Source organism: Microcebus murinus, chromosome 1, assembly GCF_040939455.1.
Source record: "Microcebus murinus isolate Inina chromosome 1, M.murinus_Inina_mat1.0, whole genome shotgun sequence".
NCBI lineage: Eukaryota > Metazoa > Chordata > Mammalia > Primates > Cheirogaleidae > Microcebus > Microcebus murinus.
In genome coordinates, this window is record NC_134104.1 from 4,050,998 (window position 1) to 4,074,415 (window position 23,418).

At 52.3% G+C, this 23,418-nt stretch overlaps 2 protein-coding genes across 5 annotated transcripts in view; one reads left to right on the forward strand and one right to left on the reverse strand.

Moving 5' to 3' along the window:
* Positions 1 to 5,270, forward strand: part of TMPRSS2 (transmembrane serine protease 2) — a 38,163-nt gene extending 32,893 nt beyond the window's left edge. For all 3 annotated transcript variants that reach the window (XM_076000058.1, XM_076000053.1, XM_076000060.1), the window contains exon 14: positions 680 to 5,270. In XM_076000058.1, the coding sequence (XP_075856173.1) occupies positions 680 to 691 (12 nt within the window). In that variant the 3' untranslated portion in view covers positions 692 to 5,270. The remainder of the gene's footprint in view (positions 1 to 679) is intronic.
* A 1,467-nt stretch (positions 5,271 to 6,737) lies between these two features.
* Positions 6,738 to 23,418, reverse strand: part of MX1 (MX dynamin like GTPase 1) — a 31,896-nt gene continuing 15,215 nt past the window's right edge. For both annotated transcript variants that reach the window (XM_076000046.1, XM_076000050.1), the window contains exons 9-15: positions 21,849 to 21,927; positions 20,144 to 20,266; positions 19,594 to 19,735; positions 15,480 to 15,638; positions 13,499 to 13,575; positions 11,877 to 12,128; positions 6,738 to 7,426 (exon numbers count right to left, since the gene is read on the reverse strand). In XM_076000046.1, the coding sequence (XP_075856161.1) occupies positions 7,196 to 7,426; positions 11,877 to 12,128; positions 13,499 to 13,575; positions 15,480 to 15,638; positions 19,594 to 19,735; positions 20,144 to 20,266; positions 21,849 to 21,927 (1,063 nt within the window). In that variant the 3' untranslated portion in view covers positions 6,738 to 7,195. The remainder of the gene's footprint in view (positions 7,427 to 11,876; positions 12,129 to 13,498; positions 13,576 to 15,479; positions 15,639 to 19,593; positions 19,736 to 20,143; positions 20,267 to 21,848; positions 21,928 to 23,418) is intronic.

The following is a 23,418-nucleotide window of genomic DNA, read 5'->3' on the forward strand; positions in this document are numbered from 1 at the left end:
ATCAAGTCCCCCGAGGTGTCTGGTCTGTCACAGGAGGTGCAGAACCGGGACACGGCCCCATAAGGCCCTGCCTGTGTCTCCCTTAAGTGACACCCGGGAGCCACCCAGGGCCTTCCCGGGACTGTGAGGCCAGCTGGTCCTTGCCTGGCAGGGGCCACAGCGCTGGAAATGGAAAACCCAGCCGTCCTGCGGGTGGCGTGGCAGGAGGGAGGTCGGTGGGGCTGGCAGGGCCCAGAGGGAACAGTCGGCCAGGCCTGGGGTGGAGTCCATCTGGGTCGGAGACAGGAAGGAGCAAGGTGCGTGGGGGGCCGCAGGTGGGTCAGCATGGCCGGCCTGGGCGCGGAAAGGGCTGAGTGGAGGAGGCCAGGGCTCTGCTGATGAAACACCGGGCGGGGGTCAGCTCCCCAGATGTAAGATGTGCCCCAGCTGCGCTGAGCCGCGGCCTTCACTCACACCAGCCTATGCCCCTCTGCTCTGTCCACCCACAGCCCCTGCCCCACCGTCCCGGCCCGACTCTGGCCCACGCTGGAGACACAGCGATCCCTTTGTGCCATTAAACTGGCTTGTTTGCTTTATAAGTGCTTCGTGTCGATCTAGAGAAGACAACAATACTCCTCTACTTTTGGTTTGTCTTAAGAAGGTCACATCTGGTTTTTGTTTTTCCTTCCTGTTTGAACAGGCAAACAGCTGATCCTCATGGCCTTTGTCCTTGACTTCGTTCCACAAGAAAATGGAAGGGCTGGCTTTGGTTCCCCGTGCGTGATTTATTTTTAGAGATGATTCAAAGGTCCTTTCATTTGTATTAAACAGTGAACTTGTCTGACGATGGCACTCTCCGCCGTTCTGTGCAGGCCGCAGTGGCTCCCCCGGCCCCGGGCCCATTCCCTCTGACCCCTTGTCCAGAGGGGCGACAGCCCAGCTGGGCCAGACGCAGAGGAGCAGGGTGGAGGCTGCCCTGCGGGACCTCCCTTCTGCGCCTGTTCCGGGGGCTGCTCCTCCATGAGCAGGGAGCTGTCACCTCTCAGCTGCTGGACGGCTTGAGTTTGAAAAGGGGACGGCCACCTGCATAGCCCCGCGGCCTGGCTCTCCACAAGGGGTCTTTGCCAATCATGTTGTAGTGCCTTCTTAGCAGCCCCTGACGGTGTCTCCAAATAGAGGGACCAGCCCTTTATTTGGGTGGCCACGTGCTAGTCACTTGCAAGGGCAACAGAAACCTTTTATTTTTTTCCCTCCTTGCGGGGACGGCAGTGTAGACAGCCCTCGGTGCAAGGGAAGCGGTCACAGAGGTGGCTCCTGGTGCAGGTCTCCACCTGCACGTCCTGGCATCCTTGGGGGAAGCCCCCGAGGCCCCTCTCCAGCCCCCTCGCAGAGTGTGCCTGACCTTGGTCCTGGCAGTGGGCCGAGCTGGGCACCGTGCGGACCCTCTCTGCACCTGCCAATCAATCGCTGGCAATCGAGTCCCCTGGGGCCATCAGGGATGTGTGGTTTAGGATAAGTGCATCCTGTTTCCTTGTCGTGTTTCTACCTGCTGCTACCTCAGTGCTGGATTCTTGGCCTCTGACGCCTCCAAGGAGTCCAGGCATTTGGCTCTCGGAGATGTTGTCGTCCTGGCCAAGGACGTGCAGGGCACCTGAATGACCTTCACGGAAGGACTGGCTCCCACAGACGTGCTGAAGAAGAGAAGGACGTTGCGTTCCGGACTTCCCGTGGTCCCTTCCAACACCCAGGGCTCCGAGGGGGCCGGGGTGGGGGTCCCTCTCGTGCCGCCGTGAGTGCTGCTCCACCGTGGTCCTGCCTCCTTTCCAAGCACGCTGGTTTTAAAAGAAGGAAATGAATGCTTCTCTTGCTAGGACCTAACCTTGAAACAGAACCCCAGCCACAGCCCAGGACACTCCTGTGCCACGCGCCTCGTGGGGGGGGTTGTCCCCAGGGGCCTGGGACACGGCACCGCGGGGCATCTGCCCCCCCAGCCAGCTATCACACAGCCTCGTACGGCGAAAGCGTCTTCCTCCTGTGCCGTTCCTTTTTATTTATGTGACCGACGGTTCGTCTTCTGTTTTGTATCTTTTTTTAAATTGTGAAATTCCATTGTCAAATTGAATGTCATGCAAATAAATTATATGGTTTTTTTCCACGTATTTATTGCGTCTTTGGAGCTCTGCCCGGCGCCGGGCCAGCCCGCCTGTCCTCGTGCGGGCGGATGTGGAGGCCACTCTGCGGGGCCGGGGTGGAGGGCGTGCCGGCCAGAGCTCGGAGGCCGGGCAGGGCCGGACCACCCTCGGGTCCTGCAGCCGGTCCTGTCCAAGGTGTCCCTTCGGTGATTCCCTCGTGGGCGTGGCCAGGGCCTCCCAGACTCGGAGCCCGAGAACCACCGTCTGCAGGCCTGTCTGCCTGGTGTCCTCACGTCCTCCGCCCTCAGGGGCAGCATGTCCAAGACTGAGTCACGTCTGGTCCCTGCAGGTGTCTCCCCTGGGGAGGCCCTGTGAGTCCATGGTGGCAGAGACCTCCCTCACGCGGTTCCATCCCAGGGCTCTGTGGTTGAGACATGGGTGGGTGACAGACCGGGGAAGCTTTTCCCTGCTTGAGGACAGACCCCACCCTTTTCCCTAGCACCCCTCACTCAGTGCCTGACAGGGATCCCAGGGCATGGGAGGAGGTTGGCTTCCTTACATTGCAATGTGTCAAAAGCACGGGGAAAAATTAAAGCACATATCTTTGTGCTAGATAATACGCTTACAGACTCTTGTGACTTGCTACGGTAGTGATGTTCTGTGAAGTCACCGTCAACACTGAAGGGGGAGTATTGCACCCTTGCTCCTGGGGAAATAGAGTCAGGTTCCCGTGAGCCTCTGGCCACAGCATTTTTATAAGCTGATGGATACGGAACTTTGTTTTATGTATGTTTAAAGACACGTTTAAAGACACGTTAGTCTTCAAAGACACGTTAGTCTGTAACTCGAGCCTTCTCTAACACACCTATTTGCTCCAAAAGGGCACGTCCCGGCCTTCTTGTGCTCAAGGCATCAGCCCTGCATTTGGGGGCATTTGAAACAGTGACATCACCAAATAAAAGTTCAAAAATTGGGAAAACATGGCACTCAATAACAGACCGTGGGAAGGACACTTACTTACAGCACGAGAGCCGAGACGAGAAGGCTGAGTGTCGCTCTTTGGACCTTGGCTGGCAACGTCCACCTTGGGTGACAAACTTCTCCCTGCCCCGCGCCTGCCCACAAGAGGGCTGCGCGTTGACTGGCGGCTGCAGATCAATGTTAGCAGACAGGTGAATTCACAGACGAGGGGCTGTGAATAACTAGTATCAGCCGCGTGCCTCACATGTCCCCGCGAGCAAAGCAGCCGGCTCTTATGCAGTGACACCTTTTACATTGGAAAGTGACTTTACTTTTGAATGGTTTTGCTTTTGGATGAGGCTGACTTCACTTCCAAGATCTATCCAGAAAGCCAAGAGACTAAGGCAAATTATGGATACTTTTGTATGTAAACATTTATAAAAAGCCATAATGGAATGTGCTTAATATAAATTAGCCCAAATGCTAATTAGAGTACAGCTGTCATTTGCACCCTCACTTTATTGCTTCTCCCAGCAGGAAGGGTCAGTGTTGAAAGAAGCGGTCCCCTTCCCTTCCTTCCCCTCGGGCTGAGTTGCTGGGGGAGGGTCACGCCTTAAACTCAAGTCCACGTGTGCATGGTTCTGTCTTCTGGTCCCTTACGGCTCACCTGTGCAGCTCTGAGCTCTTTGACCCCCAGGCCGGGGCTACTGCCTGCAGCCCCATTCTGTAAAGAGCCGCACCCAGCCCGGCCGGAGTCCAGTCCCAGGCCACGGCCCTTCCAGGCTCTGAACACACAGGGAGGGGGACGTCTCAAGATGCCCCAGCATGAGCCACAGCTCACATGCCCGGTGCGCCTGGGGTTTTAAGACACATGCTGGAATTTATGCTACTTCTAACATAGCACTGAAACAATTCACAAAGGTAACAGCTCACTCCTTTTAAATGAATTAACCCCATAAATACTGGTGTTTGCGCTATGCACGCGCTGGATAGCTTGCCAGGGCCGTCCTCTTCACTGGGATCAAACAGGCTGGCCTTGTAACCGCCTGAAAACCCACCGAACTGCATAGAGGGCTGGACCTTTTTTTCCTTGGAGGAAAACAGAAGTGGGATCTGGAGGCCAGGGTCTGTGTCCCCTTTGTTGTCTTATTGCTACCTGGTGGAGGACTTGCCACTGGGATTGGATTCCCTTCCTCTGAAATAACAGCTGCTGTCTGGGGGGTTTTTGCTAGGGAAGGGTGACAATGAAGGCAGATGCCCCCTGGCATCTTACAGGACAGTCAGGAAGCCAGAAGATCATTCAAACAAGGCTTATGTCCAGTATCCCCTAGTCTCCACGCCCTCCTCACAGCATTTATTAAGCACCTGCTGCATGCTCTGGAAAGCCGGGCATTCTGTTTCTGTGTGTCCAGTCTCCCCTGGCCCTCTCCTTGCCGTGCTCTAAACTCAAACCCACCCTGCGGGGTCAACCGAGACCCAGACCTGCCCGGAGTGGGTCCGTGAGTAGACACGGTGGATATTCTCTGCACAGGCCGATGGCCTTCAAGCTAGAGATGCAGGTCCTGGCCCCAAGGGGCCCGCCTGTGTGGGGGCTACTCGGGGCAGACGGGGGCCGTGCCATTGCTGGCCTGGGCCATGGGGCTGGGGAACCTGGGAGTGAAGGAGTCACACAAAGGGGTCTCCAGGGCTCTGTGAGTTCTGACCACCTGGGAGAAGGAGCAACGCACCCCTCCTCTCTCAGTGAGTAGCGGGACAGGCCTGGGCATACCCACCTTTGCTCTTTTTGGCCAAAAGGAAAGTTCTTGCAAGCACCTTGGCGGGTTCCCAGCAGGTGCACTGACTCCCCCAGGTAAACTCCCTTCTCTGAGGCACATGCCGTCCACCTCCTTCCTCCTGCCTCCCCAGGTGGGAGGGAAACCGTGGCAACAGTGAAGTGGAATCCCTTGCAACGCCCTGACTCCCCTGACTCTGCTTCTGGTCCTGCAGAATCTAAGGTCGGTGGAAGAATGACTGACAGGGAGGCGGGAGGGCGTGGGAAGGAAGGGACGCCCCGTGATGAGGTTCTCCAGCCGGCCACGAGAGGGCGCCCGCCTCCCAGAAGGGGCTGGCCTGGCTGGTGGCCAGCGGTGAGGTGACAAGACCTGGACTCTGTCTACTGAAGGGACAGATGTCTGGTGCCGGATCAGGAACACGCGCAGCGCACACACAACCTGTTCCTACAGAAGTCCGTGCGTGTGGGTATAGCCTTCCCTTCAAGCACTCGCCAAACCCACCAGCCTGTGCTGCCCGCTGCGGTCCCCAGCCAGCCTGCAGGTGTCCGGCCGGCCACACCTGGCAGAGGCACGAGGCCCCCGCAGCCGAGGAGCAAGGCCTGCTGTTTTCCTGGCATCCTCTCTCCTGCCAACATTCTCAAATGGTCCCAACAGATCAGAGCCCCAGGAGTGAGAAGGAGTTTGAGGGTGGGGGGCCCAGATGGGAGGGGATGGTGTCGCTGGTCTGGCCCCCACCCTACTCCCCAACGAGGTGGCCCTCTCCACTCTGGACATCTCTGCAGAGAGCACGCCCCATCCCCCACAGTGTGGAATGTGCCTCCGTGGAGAACGTCTGCTCCGCGGTGTTCACCCCTCATCCCTCCAGCGCCCCCTGGTCTTCTCTCACCCAGGCTCGGCTGCTTGTGGTCCCTCGACTGTCCCTTAACCACTTCGGGACCACAGCCACAGATGAACGGGCACAGCGACTTTAGCCGACAGCCGCGATGTGACTTCTCTAATTTTTCATTTATCAAAATAAAGTTGCGAACATTTAAAAATAACGTAATGAAAACATATATGTATACGTTCCCTATTCTGATGTACATGACAAGTGAAGCCGCCTGGAATGTAAAACAAGCTTTCAGTGCTTTCAAGCTTCCCTCATCACACAAGAGCAAAACGGACTCGTCGTCAACGCACGGCACAGACCGCCGTGCGGACTGTGAGTGCGGCCGCGGGCGAGGCTTCGCGGCCGGTGAGCGCCGTCCCGAGGTGGGTACAGGACACAGCAGCAGGTCTTCTCATAGCCCCTGCAGCCACGGTCCACGATCCTGCCCTCGAGCCCGCCTTGGGCTGGTGGGGAGGGAGGTCCTGGCAGCAGCACTGATTTGGAGCCGTGGTTCTCGGAGGGTTAAGGGGGAAAGGGTGTGGCCGGGAGTCTCCCGCCCCTGGCTAGACCAAAGGGAACAGCTTGGACTCCACAGCCCTCCCCCAGGGCAATTCTACTCCAAGGCAATTCATGCTAACATTCCCCCTCCTCTGCTTCCCGGCGCCCCCCAGCCAGCGCTCCTGCATGCGGCAAAGTCCTACCACAGCGCAACCTCCTCTTGACCTTGTACTTGACCCTGTTCTTCCTCAAGTCCACGCAGGTACCTGGTGACTAAACAAACTGGACACTTGTTCAGTGCACACTGTGAACAGTGCCGCTGGCTTCACGTTCGGTTCCATTTTTTTTAAGTCTGTTCTCTCCCTTTCCCTTCAGTCTCTAGCAAATCCTCAGACCCTGCTCCTCTGCTCGCTCCCGCCTAGTCCTGCCACGGGGGGCGGCTTCGGTGCTCAGTCCTGCGCCACTGGGCTCCTACCTGCTGCCACTTGCGAGTTCTCCCCGAAATGCAAAGCACATCCGAGAAAGGTCTGCTAGAAATGAGTTTATTACAAAGAGGTGCGAGTCCTAGAAGCGTACACAGGCGGTACCGATGCTCCGAAAACACTGGGTTCCTGAAAGGACATTACAAAAAGCAGGAAAGAGCCCTCCTGGGGTGGCTAGCATGCATGGGCTTCTAACGAATCAAAGAGGAGAGTTCAGGGAGGAAAAGTGATTCTAGGGGCTGAAAAGACTTCCTCCCAGTCGGGAACGTGGCCTCATTCACCCCGTGGAGACCCTGCGCGTCTGCAGGCAGGGCAGTCGTCTCAGCGCTGGAGATCAGATGGCCGCCAGAGCCACTTACTAAGTCCTCATCAGCTGACGGATGAGCAGGGACCGTGCCCGTCAGGCCTGGCCACGGAGCGCCCAAACACAGTGTTCAGCGGCTGAATGGTGGGGGTGCAGCTATGGGGGGGAAGCATGTCTACGGGGCCGGGCAGAGAGCCCGATTAACCGGGGAACTTGGCCAGCCGGCGCCGGGCCTGCGCCAGCCGCGAGAGCCTCTCCTTCAGGAACTTCCTCTTGTCACTGGTGTCGCTGCGCTCCTTCAGGAGCCAGCTGTAGCTGTCCTTGTCCTGCAGCAGCTGCAGCATGCCCTTCTGCAGCTCCCGGCCGTACATCTGGAGGACGAAGTACTGGATGGTGAGGGGGATGTGGTTGGAGATGCGCTTGCTGACCTCCTGGAAGGAAGGGACAACGCACAGGTGGGTCGGGGCGGGCTCGCGGCGCCCAGATGCCCGGGGAGGGAGACCTGGCGAGGACAAGGTCCCTCCCCCGGGTTGCAGGCCCCTCAGCGTCCTCTGCTCGGGAGGCAGAGGGGAGCCGCGCACGGGGCAAGGACAGTCCCGGCTCCAAGCCACCGGCTTTTCCTGGCCGTGAAGCGGGGACTGCAGATGGGAGAGGGAAGACGTGCTCTTAAGAAGCACAGACAGCACAGGAACTGCATTTCCAGATCAGTCACAACCCTGCCGAGAAGACGTCACGGCTTGTCTTTCATCCACACTCAGGTGATTTTAGCAGGAAGTGGACGCTGGGCTGTCAAAGGCCACAGAAGGAGCCCCTGAGTTACCTGCACATGCACACACTTCCCATTTCCTCCCCCCGAAGCCCCCACCTTTAGGGAAGGTGTCCTCTTTCCCGGGCCTGGCTGACCGTGCAGGAAGGTGACGGGCACCGGTACCCGGGCAAGTCCTGCCACCTCTCTGTGCCTCGGTGCCCTTCCCTATGGAACAGGGGCACGGACAGCACTGGGTGGCTACAGAGACAAAATGGGTTAAAGGACACAGGTCTAGAGAGATGCCAGGCACATAATGAGCACCTGGTGGAAGTCAGTGGAGGGGGTCAGCAAGACAGAGACGGGACACAGGGTGGTGCGTGTCCCAGGGCCAGAGCCAGCGAAGGGGGGGCCCATGTCCCGGTGCAGACGGGGAAAGGAGATAGGAACAGGCGGATGGAAGGGGCTCAGGCGTGATGCTGGGGCCAGGGCAGGACACAGGCATGGCTACCTGCACATGGTGCGTGGGCCCCTGGGGAAGCCGTGAAACCGCCATACGCAGTAAGAGACGCAGCGGGGTGTGGGGCATAAGCTCATGCATGGAAGCCACACCTACCGCCAACTGCGGAAGGTGTCATGGGGGAGAGGGCCCTGTGCAGCAGACACAGCGGCGAGGAAATACGTACGCACAAACCTCAGAACTGTGCACTGTCTACACAAAGAAAACTGCAATATGCTCCTGAGACACCCCCCCCCCCCACCGAAAAGAGGCCTTTAAAATGTAGAGACCCGCGATGCCCGTGGACAGGAGCCGTGGCGTCAGAAAGACGCCAGCTTGCCCTACGTGGACCCAGGCAGAGAATGCAATCCCAATAAACACACCAGCGGTTCTCTCTGCTCCTAGGAAACTGGATAAGCTCATTCTAAAATCCATCCTGAAACTGGAATAAGCAAAAATACACAGAAAGTTTCTACATAAAAAGCAGCGGGGCCCGGATACTTGTACACCCATGTTCGTGGCAGCCCTGGTCTCAGCAGCCAGCAGGTGGAGCAATCCAGGTGTCCACGGATGAAGCCAAGGTGACACATGCATCAGTGGACCATTACTGTCGCACAGGGACCAAGACTCCGGCCCACGCCACCAGGCAGACGAAGGTGGAAGACATCGTGCGGGTGAGGTGAGCCAGTCGCAAAGGGACAGATACCGTGTGGTTCCACTTGTACGAGGTCCCCAGGGCAGTAAAATCCATAGAGACCGGAAGTAGAGAGGTGGGCGCCAGGGGCTGGGGGAGGGGAGTTAGCATTTCACGGGGACAGAGTTTCAGTCTGAGAAAATAGAAACGTTCTGGAGATGGACGGTGGTGATGGCTGCACCACAATGTGAATGGACTTGGCGCCATCGAACCGAACACCTACAAATACTGACGGTTAAGATGGTAAAATATATCTAACAAATATCGTGGCACAATGAAGGCAAGAACACTGGTTGTGCTGTGCAGTGTGACATTGCACAGGGATGCTCGCATGTGACCACGGTGACAATGATCGAGGACAAGACCGCCAAGAGACCAGAAGACAGGCTCCAGACAAGGACCTGAGTGCAGGAGGGAAGTGTGCACGGCAGGGCAGGTGGCTGTCATGGGGACAAGATTGTGTTGATTGATGGCGCTGGGACAGGACTCTTGGCCTCCAATAATTCCCAATGCATCACGGGTACAACGTAAAAGCTAAAGCAATAAATGACTTGAAGAAATATTGTGCAATTGTTTATAACCTCAGAGAGACAAAATCCTTTTAAAGTATGACCAGAAAACGGGCTGGGCGTGGTGGCTCATGCCTGTATTCCTGGCACTTTGGGAGACCAAGGCGGGAGGATCGATCCAGGTCAGGAGTTCAAAACCAGCCTGAGCAAGAGCGAGACCCCTGTCTCTACTAAAAAATAGAAAGAAATTAATTGGCCAACTAAAAATATATAGAAAAAATTAGCCGGGCATGGTGGCGCATGCATGCCTGTAGTCCCAGCTACTCGGGAGGCTGAGGCAAGAGGATTGCTTGAGCCCAGGAGTTTGAGGTTGTTGTGAGCTAGGCTGACGCCATGGCACTCTAGCCCAGGTGACAGAGTGAGACTCTGTCTCAAAAAAAAAAAAAAAAGTATGACCAGAAAACACACAAGACCAAAAAGAAACAACAATGAAATCCAACCCACAAGTCTAGAAAACTTCAGCCCGGTCTAAACCCACCAGAGACGAAGTCACAAGGCAAACGACGAAATATAGAGTATTTGCATGCATCCTAAGTTACAAAAGCCTAACCCCTCACCGTGCCAAGAGCTCCTCCTGTATGGACAGTTTGCTACACAAGAAACAAAAATCACTCTCAACACACGGAAAGATGGACCACCTCGTTGCCGTAAGAGAATTGCCAATTAAAGTTAAAAGACATCGATTTTCGCCAATATGATTTCCACAGATGACTCCACTTTGGGTGTGGACTAAACCGCAATAGCGGGTAACGTTTGCCAGTCTGCAACACGCTGTGCTTTCCCCAGGCGCGACGGTCAGCTGCGTGCGTCCACTGGCTGGGCCAGGGTCCCCAGGGAGTCCATCAGTGCGGACGTGGGTGTCGCTGGGGAGGCATTCTGTACGCACGCTTAACACCTACAGCTGTGACTTCAAGGAGATGACCCTCCATGACCTGGGCAGCCTCAGCCAATCCGCTGAAAGGCCTTGAGGGCGGAAATGAGGTTTTGCGGAAGAAGAGGAGATTTTGGACTGGCCGGCCCTCACAGCCCCACAAGCCAAGTCCTTGAACTATATTTCTGTAGCTACATATATCCTATTGCGTCTGCTTCCCTGGCACCAATACACCAGGAATCTCCTTTCTAGCAATTTCCGCTCCCAGATACACGACGTATGGAGGAGGCTATCGGTGCTCCTGCTTTAGCCCGAGACTGGAAACAAACTACTTCCACGAACAGGGGACTGGCTCAGCGCGCTAGGGCTCCAATACGGTCCCCTCGGCAGCCGTTATAAAGAACGGGGCGTCTCCCAGGCACAGCAAGAGCAGCAGGGTGCAGAACGGCACGTGCACTACTCCGCTACCCTCGGTGCAAAGACAATCGCAAAGAGCACATGCAGGGCCGCTTTCCAACGCAGGGGTTTGCTCTGGGAGGATGGGAAACCTGGAGAAGGGCTGCTTCCGGGGAGGGAGCTGCCTGGCTCTGGTGGGGTTGGTTGGAGACTCATTCTCCACCGTCACTCACTCTACCTTTTTGGGTTTTGCGCAGGTGCACACCTTACCTGCTCATGCATTCTAAGAGGCAGCGTGAGCAGCAGACAGGTGCTGGGCTCAGCTGCAGAGAAGCAGCTGTGCGCTCCTGTCTCACCATTCACTGGCTGCACTCAGCCCCTGCGCCTCCCAGCGTCTGCAGGAGTGCGGTTTGGCCGTTGGTAGCGGGTCTCTTGTCCAGTAGCACGGGCATCTTCCGAGAGCCCGTGAAAAGTGCAGAATCTGGGCCCCACCCGGACCTGCAATCAGCAACCCGCACTTCAGCACGCCGCGCGGGAGGCCTGTGTGCGTGGTGGCGTCTGAGCAGCACTGCCTTAGCCCTCCAGACTGTGAACTGATGGAGACGTCTGGCCAACCAAGAGATGGCGCTTTGCTTCACCTGTCCAGATTTCTGCATATCCCCACGGCTCTACCCGAGTTGTACCTGGGTTCACAGTCCCCGTCCCCGGGATGAGTTAGACTGCACGTTCAGTCAACTGAAGCGTGCAGTGTCAATGAACGTACACGTCTGTGGGACAGCTTCCACCTGGTGAGCTGCAGCTGCATTCCAACGCCGCGCTAAGGAACGTAACCACACCTGACTCGCGGAACAGTCGCTAGAACCCCATGGGGAGATTCCACTTTACAGAGAAGAAAGCCAAGGCTCAGAGAGGTTAAGTAACTTGGCCAGGGCCACACAGCGAGTCAGAAGCAGGTGTCAGCGGCTCTAAGCCACAGCCTCTCCTATCGAGGCTGAGAAAGAGCCGAACAGTGGAGCTGAGCGGCGGCCACCTGCAGGGAGAGCTAGACCAGGGAGAGAGGCATTTGGAAGAAAAGGAAACGCCCCTCTGAGAGGTTCGCAGACTCACCTGGTGGTAGGCCATCAGGTGCTGAAAGATCTCAGCCATGGAAGAATCTTTGGAGTTTTGTGTAGTCTGCACAGGATGATAACCACTTGACTTTTTAGTTTTCTCTTCTTCCACCTCCTCCTCGCGGACCTTCTGCAGCGCGCCCCGGTACACCTGGTCCTGGCAGTAGACGATCTGCTCCATCTGGAAGTGCAGTCGGATCGACTTCTCAGCTTCCTTCTCTTTTTCTAGTCTGATGTCTTCAATTTTGGACTACGGCAAAAGACAAGCACAACTCAGTTTCCCCCTGGGGAAGCGACTCCCCGAGACGCACGAAGACAGGTCGCCTGGAAAGACCGCGTGCGTCAGCTTCCCCGACACGCGTGAGAGCGCACAGGCCGCCCACGGCCGCTCCAAGTGGGGGCCGAGGGGCGGCATCTCCGGGGAAGCCGCAGGTGTGACCAGACCCCTCCCAGGGCCTGGGACCTGCACGGGCTGTGTCCTCGGGCGCCAGGACGCAGCTCCTGTCTCTTCTCCCTTGGGGACTTGGGCGTCGTCTGCGAGTGAGGAGGTCACACCCGCCAGAGAGCCCGAGGGGAGGAGACAAGGGAGGCGGCACTTCGGCCAAATTCTGTTTCGCCGAGCTCCTGGGAGGCTTAGAGAAACTGGCTGCCAGAACGCCCAGGAGGAGGGACGGCAGCAGAGAACACCTGCGCCCTCCGGGCCTTGGTGACAGCCACCAGGCACCGCGCTGGCCGCGTCCCAAGCATTTCCTACAACCTTCCGAGGAAGGTCTTCCTGGTCCCACTTCATGGATGAGGAGCCAGAGGCCCAGGCTGGTGCAGCGGCCTGTCCCGAGACCTCCAGCTCGCCCCAGCTGTGCCGGGGACCCTGTGTCTGAGAGGGGATGAGTCGGCTGCTTGGCCCAGACTGGCCCCCTGGCTGAGTGGAGAGGGGGCGTCTCTCGTTTCTTCTTGGCTCTTTCTTTACTCTCAAAAGATACCAGTTTTAGCCTTAGCTTCCTCAACGAGTTTCTGGATTTGGGGCTATTTCCTTCAGATGTGATAGTCTTCTACAATAACTGTGGACCTCTTGTTCCCACGAGTGTAAGCGTTCTCTTTCTCTCTTCGTTGCTTTTAACTGGACATCACTGGTAACACCGTTAGTAAGATTTGCAGGTGAGCTACGGTGTTTGCTCCTCTAAATAGATACAATAGGGCCGGGCGCGGTGGCTCACGCCCGTAATCCTAGCACTCTGGAAGGCCAAGGAGGGCGGATTGCTAAAGGTCGGGTGTTCGAAACCAGCCTGAGCAAGAGCGAGACCCCATCTCTACTAAAAATAGAAAGAAATTAATTGGCCAACTAAAAATATAAAGCAAAAGTTAGCCAGTCATGGTGGTGCATGCCTGTAGTCCAAGCTACTCAGGAGGCTGAGGTAGGAGGATCGCTTGAGCCCAGGAGCTTGAGGCTGCTGTGAGCTAGGCTGATACCATGGCACTCTAGCCCAGGCAACAGAATGAGACTCTGTCTCAAAATAAATAAATAGATAGATACAATAAAGTTGAAATGGTCTTAATCCAAGAAATCTGCATTCTAGTGTCAGGCTTTTTTTTTTTTTTTTAATAACATACAGTTGGTTTTACCTTAGCAGTTCTGTGGAGGTTAAAAAATTCTTCAAAATTCTTTATCGAAACATCTGAGAAAGCCATCCGGACTATATCTGATCAGGAAAAGAAAAACAGTTCAATATTGGTAGGATCATTTGTACTTGTTCTAGATTGCAAAAAAATTTGTATAAAATGGTAAGATGAAAAGTTTCCTCCCTCCCTCCCTTCTCCTCTTTACCATTAAAAAAAGGAAGGCATGCCCTTTTACTGGAAGAACTCATAGGAAGAAATTTAAAACCTAAATGTTACCTGGTATATATTTATTTGACATTTAAACTTTTTATCCTAAATATGAATAGCTGCAAAGAATGTAAATTCTGGTAAATTATAAATATATTAATATTTTATAATAAAGCTGTCAAATCACTCTTAAATATACAATGAAATCTGACTGACCACATTATCCATTTGAAACGAAATATAAGAATAAGCTCTTATTTAGATTTTAAAAAAAGGACATTATTTATCTTTTACTTTTCAAACTCATATTTCTATTCTACTTCCTCACAGAAAAATTTTTATTGTAATATAATGTACTGTATCATTATGCTTGAATATCTTTTATTGATCTTCATATCATATATTTCCAGAACAGAAGTAGGTATATATATATATATATATATATATATATATATATATAATTTTTTAAACTGTTTTGTATGATTAAACATATAAGTATTACAAACTTTCTTCTGAGTGAATTAAGCGTGTGTAATTGACCAAAAGCAACACAATGACAGGTTTGGGTATGTAATTATTAAGCTTAAGAGGTAAAATTTTATTGGAAATGTACATCTCTCAGTGAGCCATTCTAAAGCTGTCTCCAGCCCCTTAGTTCACGATCTACGAATGATTATTAATTATTGCTAAAGGGAGCCAGTCGAAGTCTGAGTAAGGATGTCGCCATTCAAGGATGAAGAAAAAGAGATTCGACCCATCAGGAAAACCAAGGAGGCAAAGCATTTCAGGACGGATGTGACCGTAGTACGGTACAGTTTCCGCCCTGCCTGTGACACGTGACAACCTAGTTCCTGCGTCACTTTAGGATGCTTGAGACATGCCTTCACGCACAGTTATTTAATCACTGACTTTTTATGTCTCAGAAATGTCAAGCAAGCAGTACTGTGAGAGTGTGACGCAGCCCTAGCAGTGGAGGGGTGGAGTCGCGGCATGACAGGAAACGCGCACTTGGTCTTTGTGCCTAGTTCCTGACACGGACGCCTACACCCCTGGGGATTTCCTGGCCGATAGAAGCGTCTCTTGTTCTAATGAGATTAACGCTCGGTGGGCCCTCGGTAGCTTCAGGACGAGAGCTGGTCACGAGAGAGACCGAGACACGACTAGAAGCTTAGGACTTGCAGCTGCAGGGAGGGAGGGGCCAGGACATCGGTGGACGATCCGTCCTGCCTGCGTGATGAAGCTTCCAAGAAATCCTGCTCATGAAGGTGAGCACAGACCCATGCAGGGGGCGGGGTGTGCACCCCCACTCCACGGGGACAGCAGCTCCTGCACTCGGGACCCTCCCAGAACTTGCCCTAGCTTCCTCTTCACCTGGCTGTCCTTTTGTGCCTAAAATATCCTTTTTATAGCAAACCAGGAATGGTCAGCAAAGTGCGTTCCTATTCTAGCAAAAGGATGGAGGCTGAGGAGCGGGTTGCAGGAGCCCTGACTTACAGACGGCCAGGTAGGAGTGCGGGAGGTCTGCGACTCCAGACTGGCATCTGTAGCTGGGGGAAGTTGTGGGACCGAGTCCTTCAGGTGTCTGTGGGGTCTGTGCTGACCCGGGCAGTTAGGATTAGAACTGAATCGAGCTCTTGGGCACCAAGTTGGCGAGCTGCTTGTTGGTGCTGGAAACCACCCCAGGAGGAAGGCTCTGAAGGGAGTGTACCGCTGGCTTTGGCTCAGACCTTTCCCTGCCCTGGAAACACAATGCCTAAAGGCGAAACCAAGAACTCACCGGTCACCTTGTGCAGCATGTCCACAGCCGGCTCTTCCAGGGTTCTGATCTGTTGTTTGACGATAGTCTCAAACGTCTTGTAATTCACGAATCCTGGCAGCTCTCTGCCACGAAACTGACATTCAAACTTCCAGACCTGTCTGCTGATAATTTCATAACCTACAGTAGGAAGGAAGGAATAGCTCTGAATTATTTTACAAAAATAATCTCGTCGTTCAACCTCTGTGGAAAGCAATATGGAGATACCTTAAAGTGATACAAGTGAATCTACCATTTGATCCAGCAATCCCATTGCTGGGCATCTACCCAAAAGATCCAATGACACTCTACTAAAAAGACACCTGCACTTGAATGTTTATAGCAGCAGGATTCATAATTGCAAGGCTGTGGAAACAGCCCAAGTGCCCATCAATCCAAGAATGGATTAATAAAATGTCGTATATGTATACCATGGAGTACTATTCAGCGCTAAGAAACAACGGTGATATAGCACATCTTATATTTTCCTGGTTAGAGCTGGAACCCATTCTACTAAGTGAAGTTTCCCAAGAATGGAAAAACAAGCACCACATATACTCACCAGGAAACTGGTATTAACTGAGCAGCACCTAAGTGGACACATAGGTACTACAGTAATAGGGTACTGGCCAGGTGGGAGGGGGGAGGGGGGCGGGTATATACATACATAATGAGTGAGATGTGCACCATCTGGGGGATGGTCATGCTGGAGACTCAGACTTGTGGGGGGGGAGGGAGGGAAAGGGCATTTATTGAAACCTTAAAATCTGTACCCCCATAATATGCCGAAATAAAAAAAAAAGAATATTTCAAGGTTTATAACAAAACAAAACAAAACAAAACAATCTCGTGGGTTTTTCTAAACATAATACCATTCTAGACTTCCTGGAAATATGAGTGGTCAGAAACAAATAGCATCACATCAAATCTGACCTGCGAGTTGCAAAATAAAACCAGGGGTTGCAATGAAGAAATAGATCTCAAGATAAATTTCCTTAGTCATTCGGGATGGGGAGGGCAGGAGCCGGGAAGATGCCAGAAATCAGCAAGTGCAGCAAGTTAGAGGAGGAAGCACTCTTGGAAAGGAACTTGAGTATGAACTTTTGTAAATCCAATGTTATTTTAACCGAACAAATCGTATCATAATAGAATACTACGTTAAAGAATATAGCAATGGAATACTACATAGAACTGTAGGCCCCTTAAAAAGCAGAAATGACCTTGAACGCCGTCTGGAATCAGCTGCCCGTCTCACACTCACGTGAGCGGCATGAGTAAAAAATCATTTATAAATCCAGTGGAGTGACACAGTAACCAGGCACATCGAACTGTATCAATGTGACTTGGTATCACTTTTTTTCTCTTATCTTTTTTATTTAATTTATTGATTTTTTTCCCAGCATATTACGGGGGTACAAATGTTAAGGTTGCCCTTGCCCCCCTCCCCCCTCGAGTCAGAGGTATCACTCTTGATTATACAAAATGTTTCTTTTATCTCCATGCTTTTGGAATTATTTCTACTCTCAACCACCTAGACTATGGGGTTTCCATCCAGGGTGGGAATTCAGAAGGGCTCTGGTTCCTCCTTTTGAAGAACTAAGCAGGCATGGCTGTCTGATTGATGCCATTTTTCGGTCAGGAGATATTTTCCCACAGGAATTTTTTAATTTGAGATATCATTCGCATACTATAATAAGATTCACCTCATTAAAAGTGCACAACTCGGTGATTTTTAGTTATGTTCACAAGTTGGGCCACTGTCCCCACTAACTCCTAGACGTTTCCGTCACCCCAAGGAAACCCCCCCACCCATCAGCAGTCCCTCCCCAGCGCCCCCTCCCCAGCGCCCCCTCCCCAGCGCCCCCTCCCCAGCCCTGGCAGCCACAGCTCTGCTTTCTGTCCCTGGGGATTTACCTGTTCCAGACTTTTCCTACCAATGGGCTCACAGTATGTGGTGCTTCATCACTTGTTGCTTTAACTCAGTGTGACATCAAGAGTCACCCATGTGGCAGCATCTATCAGTGCTGCCACATGGGTGCCACAAAAGCCACATTTGCTCTGTTCCCTATCACTAAACCCAAGTGTCCATCAGCTACCTTTTTGTGGCTGAAAATATGCCAGTGTCTGGTGTCACAGGCTGAACTGTGTCCCCCACAAGTTCACGTGCGGAAGCCCTAACCCCCAGTCCCTGAGCACGTGACCGTTTGGAGACAGGCTCTTTACAGAGGTGATTAAATTGCAGTAAGGTCATTAGTGTGGGGCGTCATCCAGTCTGACCGCGGTCCTTCTAAGAAGAGGGGATTAGGACACGGAAGGACAATACAGAGGACACAGGGAGAAGATACCGTCCACAAGACAAGGAGAGAGGCCCCAGGAGAAACCAGACCCGCCGACGCCCTGACCTCGGACTTCTAGCCTCCACGATGGTAAGATAGAACATTTCTGTTGTTTAAGCCACCCTGTCTGTGGGGCTTCGTGCTGGCAGCCCTGGCAGACTCGGGCCACCCGTGGATGTTCCACGGTTGTTTATCCGTTCACCAGCTGATGGACACTTGGGTCCAGTGATAGGGAACAGAGCAAATGTGGCTTTTGCGGCACTAACGCCTTATTGTGGCTGTCCTCACCAATGCTCCACTTTCCTCTCTGTCAACCCGATATATCGGGTTTATGATGGTACCTTGACTCCCCGCCGCATGGACTGAATGTTTGTGTCCCCCAAAATTCATATGTTGAAATTTATTTTATTATTTTGGTTTTTTGGGTTTTTTTTTTTTTTTTTTTTTTTTTTTTGAGACGGAGTCTTGCTCTGTCACCTGGGCTAGAGTGCCATAGTGTCAGCCTTGCTCACTGCAACCTCAAACTCCTGGGCTCAAGCCATCCTCCTGCCTCAGCCTCCAAAAGAGCTGGGATTACAGGCGCCACCATGCCCGGCTAGTTTTTTCTATTTTTAGTAGAGATGGGGTCTTGCTCTTGCTCAGGCTGGTCTCCAACTCCTGGCCTCAAGTGATCCTCCTGCCTCGGCCTCCCAGAGTGCTGGGATTACAGGCGTGAGCCACCGCGCCCAGCCAACATGTTGAAATGTAAACCCCAATGTGAAACTCAACCTTAAGAGGCGGGGTCATTGGGAAGTGCGGGCTCTGCCCTCACGCATGGGAGTAAAGGCACACACCTCTGCATTGCGCTGTGCAGACTCCGAGGCTTTCACAAATTGAAGGTTCATGGCGACCCTGCATTGGACAAGTCTATTGGTGCCATTTTTCCAACAGCACATGCTCACTTTGTGCCTGTGCCAGTATTTTTCAGCCATAAATTTTTTTTTTTTTTTTTTTATTTTTTGAGACAGAGTCTCACTTTGTTGTCCAGGCTAGAGTGAGTGCCGTGGTGTCAGCCTAGCTCACAGCAACCTCAAACTCCTGGGCTCAAGCGATCCTCCTGCCTCAGCCTCCCGAGTAGCTGGGACTACAGGCATGCGCCACCATGCCCGGCTAATTTTTTATATATATATCAGTTGGCCAATTAATTTCTTTCTATTTATAGTAGAGACGGGGTCTTGCTCTTGCTCAGGCTGGTTTCGAACTCCTGACCTTGAGCAATCCGCCTGCCTCGGCCTCCCAAGAGCTAGGATTACAGGCGTGAGCCACAGCGCCCGGCCAGCCATAAAATATTTTTAAAATTAAAGTACATACATTTTTTAGACATAGTGCTATTATTGCACATTTAGACTACAGTGTGGTATAAATATAACTTTTATATGAATCGGGAATATAAAAAATTTGTCACTTGTGTTATCGCAATATTCACTTGATTTTGATTGTCTGGAATTGAACCCACACTATCTCTGAGACATGCTTGCTGCACCCTCATAAAAAAGGAGTCTGAGGGAGCTCGTTTGTCCCGTGTGCCATATGGGGACACAGCTAGCAGGTGCCGTCTTTGAAGCAGAGACCTAGCCCTCACTAGACACTGAGTCTGCCGGTGCCTCGATGATTACGCATTTCAGCCTCCAGAACTGCGAGCAATAAATTTCTATTGTTTGTAAATTACCCAGTCTAAAGCGTTTTTTGTTATAGCAGCCCAAAGGGACTAAGATACTCACTTTTCTGGAAATTATCTTCAATTAAACCACTCCATTTGCAGAACTCCTTTCGTAGTTTGGTAAACAGCCGGGTATCTTCCTCCCCGACAATTTCCTCCCCTTGTACTATGGCGAGGATGTCCTGGTTAAATGCATTAATTTTCTGCCAGGAAGAAAAACCTCAGAATAAGCAAAGACACTTCAGATGCAAGTGCTGAGGTGGTTTGGAGGTCGTGTGTATGTTGAGGGTGGGGGAGTCATTCTTCCTCTCCTTATGGGCTTTGCAGAATCCGGGGGGGAAAAAAAGAGGCTTTGGCATCGGAAACCCTGCCCCTGCCCTTATTATTGCCTTGGGGATCTGGGTGAGTGCTCAGGACAGAATCAAGGGCAAAGCGGCAAGGAGACGAGATGTGACGTCTCTCACTGCTGACTCCGCCCTCCCTGAGACCTCCGCACCCTGCCCTGCCCCCGCCCGGTGCTGTGGACCCCGTATTTGGACCCGCTTTCGGGAGTAAGAAAGAAGTGCTCCCGGCACACGCGTCTCCCCATGGACGCACGGGGCGACACTCACGTCTATCAAGAAGAACATTTTCTCATTCTCGTCTTCGGGTATGTCCACGCCATACTTTTGCAACTCCTCTGTTATTTTCTGGTGACTCTCCTTAATTTGATTTTCTAGCAGAGGCAGAGATTTCTGAGGAACAGGGAGAGAAAATAGTGGAAATTTATAAATACGGACAGGGAATGAGAAGGACGTCCCGGGCCACCTGCAGAGTAGCTGCCATGGTCCATCTGACTTCCCGGTTTCCTCCAAAAGGGAAGGTTTTACAGGCAGAAAGAGGGCACATTAGGGGCCTTGTTTTCTACCCAGGTCTCCCTGCTTTCCCACTGCCATAGAAACAGCCTCAAGAGCCGCTAAGACACCCGGGTTTGCGTGGTTCACAAGCCCCATAGGAGCAACACAAGGAGAAAGCTCTCCTGTGATCATATTAAGTAAGCTCTCTGCAGAGAGATTGGAAAGATCCAGGTGCCTAGCAGGTTATGAAAAAGTGGCAGTTGGAACAATTTGAGATTCAACAACTCTTAATGTTATTTAACAGACAAAAAGTTATCAGGGACTCGTGCTTCCAACAATGTGGTGACTGCACATGCTGGCACACTCTTCCATGGCAAACATCTAAGCATGGCTAAAACCTTAAAACTGTCCCTGCCAGGGAGCTGGCAAGTTAACGAGGGGTCTTTAGAGGCCAAAGCCAGGTGACAGCAGCCTTCCAGGGCAGGGACTCAGGAAGAAAGCAGCAAGGATGGCAGATTGGGCCTCGAGGGCACTTGTCTAGCTAAGAAAACTTGAACTTGAGTCTGTGAGCCTGACTTGGAGCAGAGGCAAAGCATCAGTCCCCACAGCTTGCTCAAGGTGGGGACTCGAATAAGGCAGCACCCTCTTTCTGCGCAAAGGTGGGACCCCAACAGCCTCTGCTCCCATCATCGCGATCAGCTGGAAACCCTGTTCTCCACCCACACTCCTGGGCCCTGAGCGTGGGAGACCTTGAACCCCGGCGCTGAGCTGAAAATTTGAAAAAGCAAAAGACACTGTGTAGGCAGATTTGGAAAAAAAAAACCACAGAGAGCTTTTAGAAATAAAAAATATGTTCATTACAATGGCTAGGACATTATAATGGTGGTTGGCAATGAAAGTCAGTTAGTAGAGTGTGCATGTGGTTTTTATTTTTATTTAGGCCAGGCGGATGGAGTCTGCCACCGCTCCTACCAGCAGGGCCTCCCACCAGCAGCATCCACACCACCTGGGGCTTGCCAGAAATGCGGGATCTCAGGCTCCACTCCACACCCACCAAACCCGAATCTGCATCTTCACAAGGTCCCCAGGAGATCTGTGTGCAAGTAGCATTTAAAATCCTAGCACTCTGGGAGGCCGAGGCGGGAGGATCGCTCAAGGTCAGGAGTTGGAAACCAGTCTGAGCAAGAGCAAGACCCCGTCTCTACTATATATAGAAAGAAATTAACTGGCCAACTAATATATATAGAAAAATTAGCCAGGCATGGTGGCGCATGCCTGTAGTTCCAGCTACTCGGGAGGCTGAGGCAGGAGGATCGCTTGAGCCCAGGAGTTTGAGGTTGCTGTGAGCTAGGCTGATGCCATGGCACTCACTCTAGCCTGGGCAACAGAGTGAGACTGTGTCTCAGGAAAAAAAAAAGCAGCCAGCAAGGTTCAGCCCTGTGTCTCCCTTTGGAGAACACACAGCTCTGCGTGTGCTTACGGAGATGTGCGTGATGAGCTCCGTGGTCAGTCTCTCTGCCAGGCAGGGGACAGTGGCCCTTCCTTCCTCCAGAAGATACCTAAGAGAGAGCACAAGGTAGGCGTCCACCGCGATGCAGCCAGAACATGCAAGTCTGCGTCCCGCTGTTGGAGAAACTCAGGGCCGTTCCTTACAGATGAATGGAACGTCTTGCCACTGATACCCAACAAATATCCAGAACAGTACCGCGCGGCATCATGAGTGAATTTGCGCAATCTCAGACATTTCAACAATGGCATGGAATGACCCATTCCACCTGATATATATAATAAATGTGTCTCATGACATCTGACCGTACAACTGATCTTCATAAAAACACACATACACATCTACAGATACATTTCCATAACACATACCCCCTTCTGCGTGTAGGAGATACATATATAAGTAGACATGATGCATAAAGCGTAGGTCTTCCTAAAAGCACATCGATGCCTGTTTACCTAAGTGTGTGGATGAATGCTGAGCTGGGGGAGACACGCCCTTGTCCAGGAGAAGAACTTAAACCACGGGCTGCTTGGAGGAAGGAAGCCGAGCATCTTCTCACCCTACCCAAGTTTGTGGCCACAGGGGAGTTATTATAGGGTTTCCTACATTTTAAAGGACCTTTAGTATAAAGGGCAGCAGGAAGGCATGAGCCCGTTTGCAAGAGTGAGCTTCAGTTTCTATAACTGCCAATTTAAAAAAAAAAATTGTGGCATATACTATAAAATTGACCATTTTGACTATTAATATTTTTAAGTGCACAGTTCAGGGGCATTAAGTGCATTCACGTTGTTGTGCAGCCATCACCACCCTCCGTCTCCCATCTTCCCAGACTGAAACTTTATCCTCATTAAACACGAACTCCCCGTTCTCTCTCCCCCGGCCCCTGGCACCCGCCATTCTGCCGTCTGTCTCTAGGAAGCTGAGGACCCTGCGGGCCTCATACAAGTGCCACCGTATGTTCTGGTCCTCTTGTGACGGGGTTATTTCACTGAGCGTGATGTCAAGGTTCATACGTGTTGTGGTGTGTGTCAGAATTCCCTTCCTTTCCATGGCTGAACGGCAGCCCATTTTATGTGTAGACCACACTTTTTTATGCAGTCGTCCACGGATGGACACTTGAGTTGTTCTGCCCCTTGGCTACTGCGACCAGCGCCGCCACGTGCAGGTGTGCAGGCATCTCCTCCACACCCCGCAACCCTGAGTGCCGCCTTGCTGCAGGCGCCTGGGAGAACCGAATGCAGCAATGTTTACAACTCTGCACGTTCTCATTGCTTTACGTCTACTCGATGTATCAGTCTCTTCCTTTTAAAAACAAACTTTACCTTTGGCATGAGGGTTTTCACCGAGGATATAAACTGTCCGTCTACATTTTCTTCTGGGATGCACGTGGCTTCTTTTTTACATTTAATTTTAAACTTCAGCTGGCATTTATTTTGGTGTGATGTGTGAAGGGTGCTACTGAAGTTTTTTCCAAATATTAAGCAATGATCTCAATGCCATCGATTGATAGTCAAACTGACACAACCCATTGATCTGACATGTG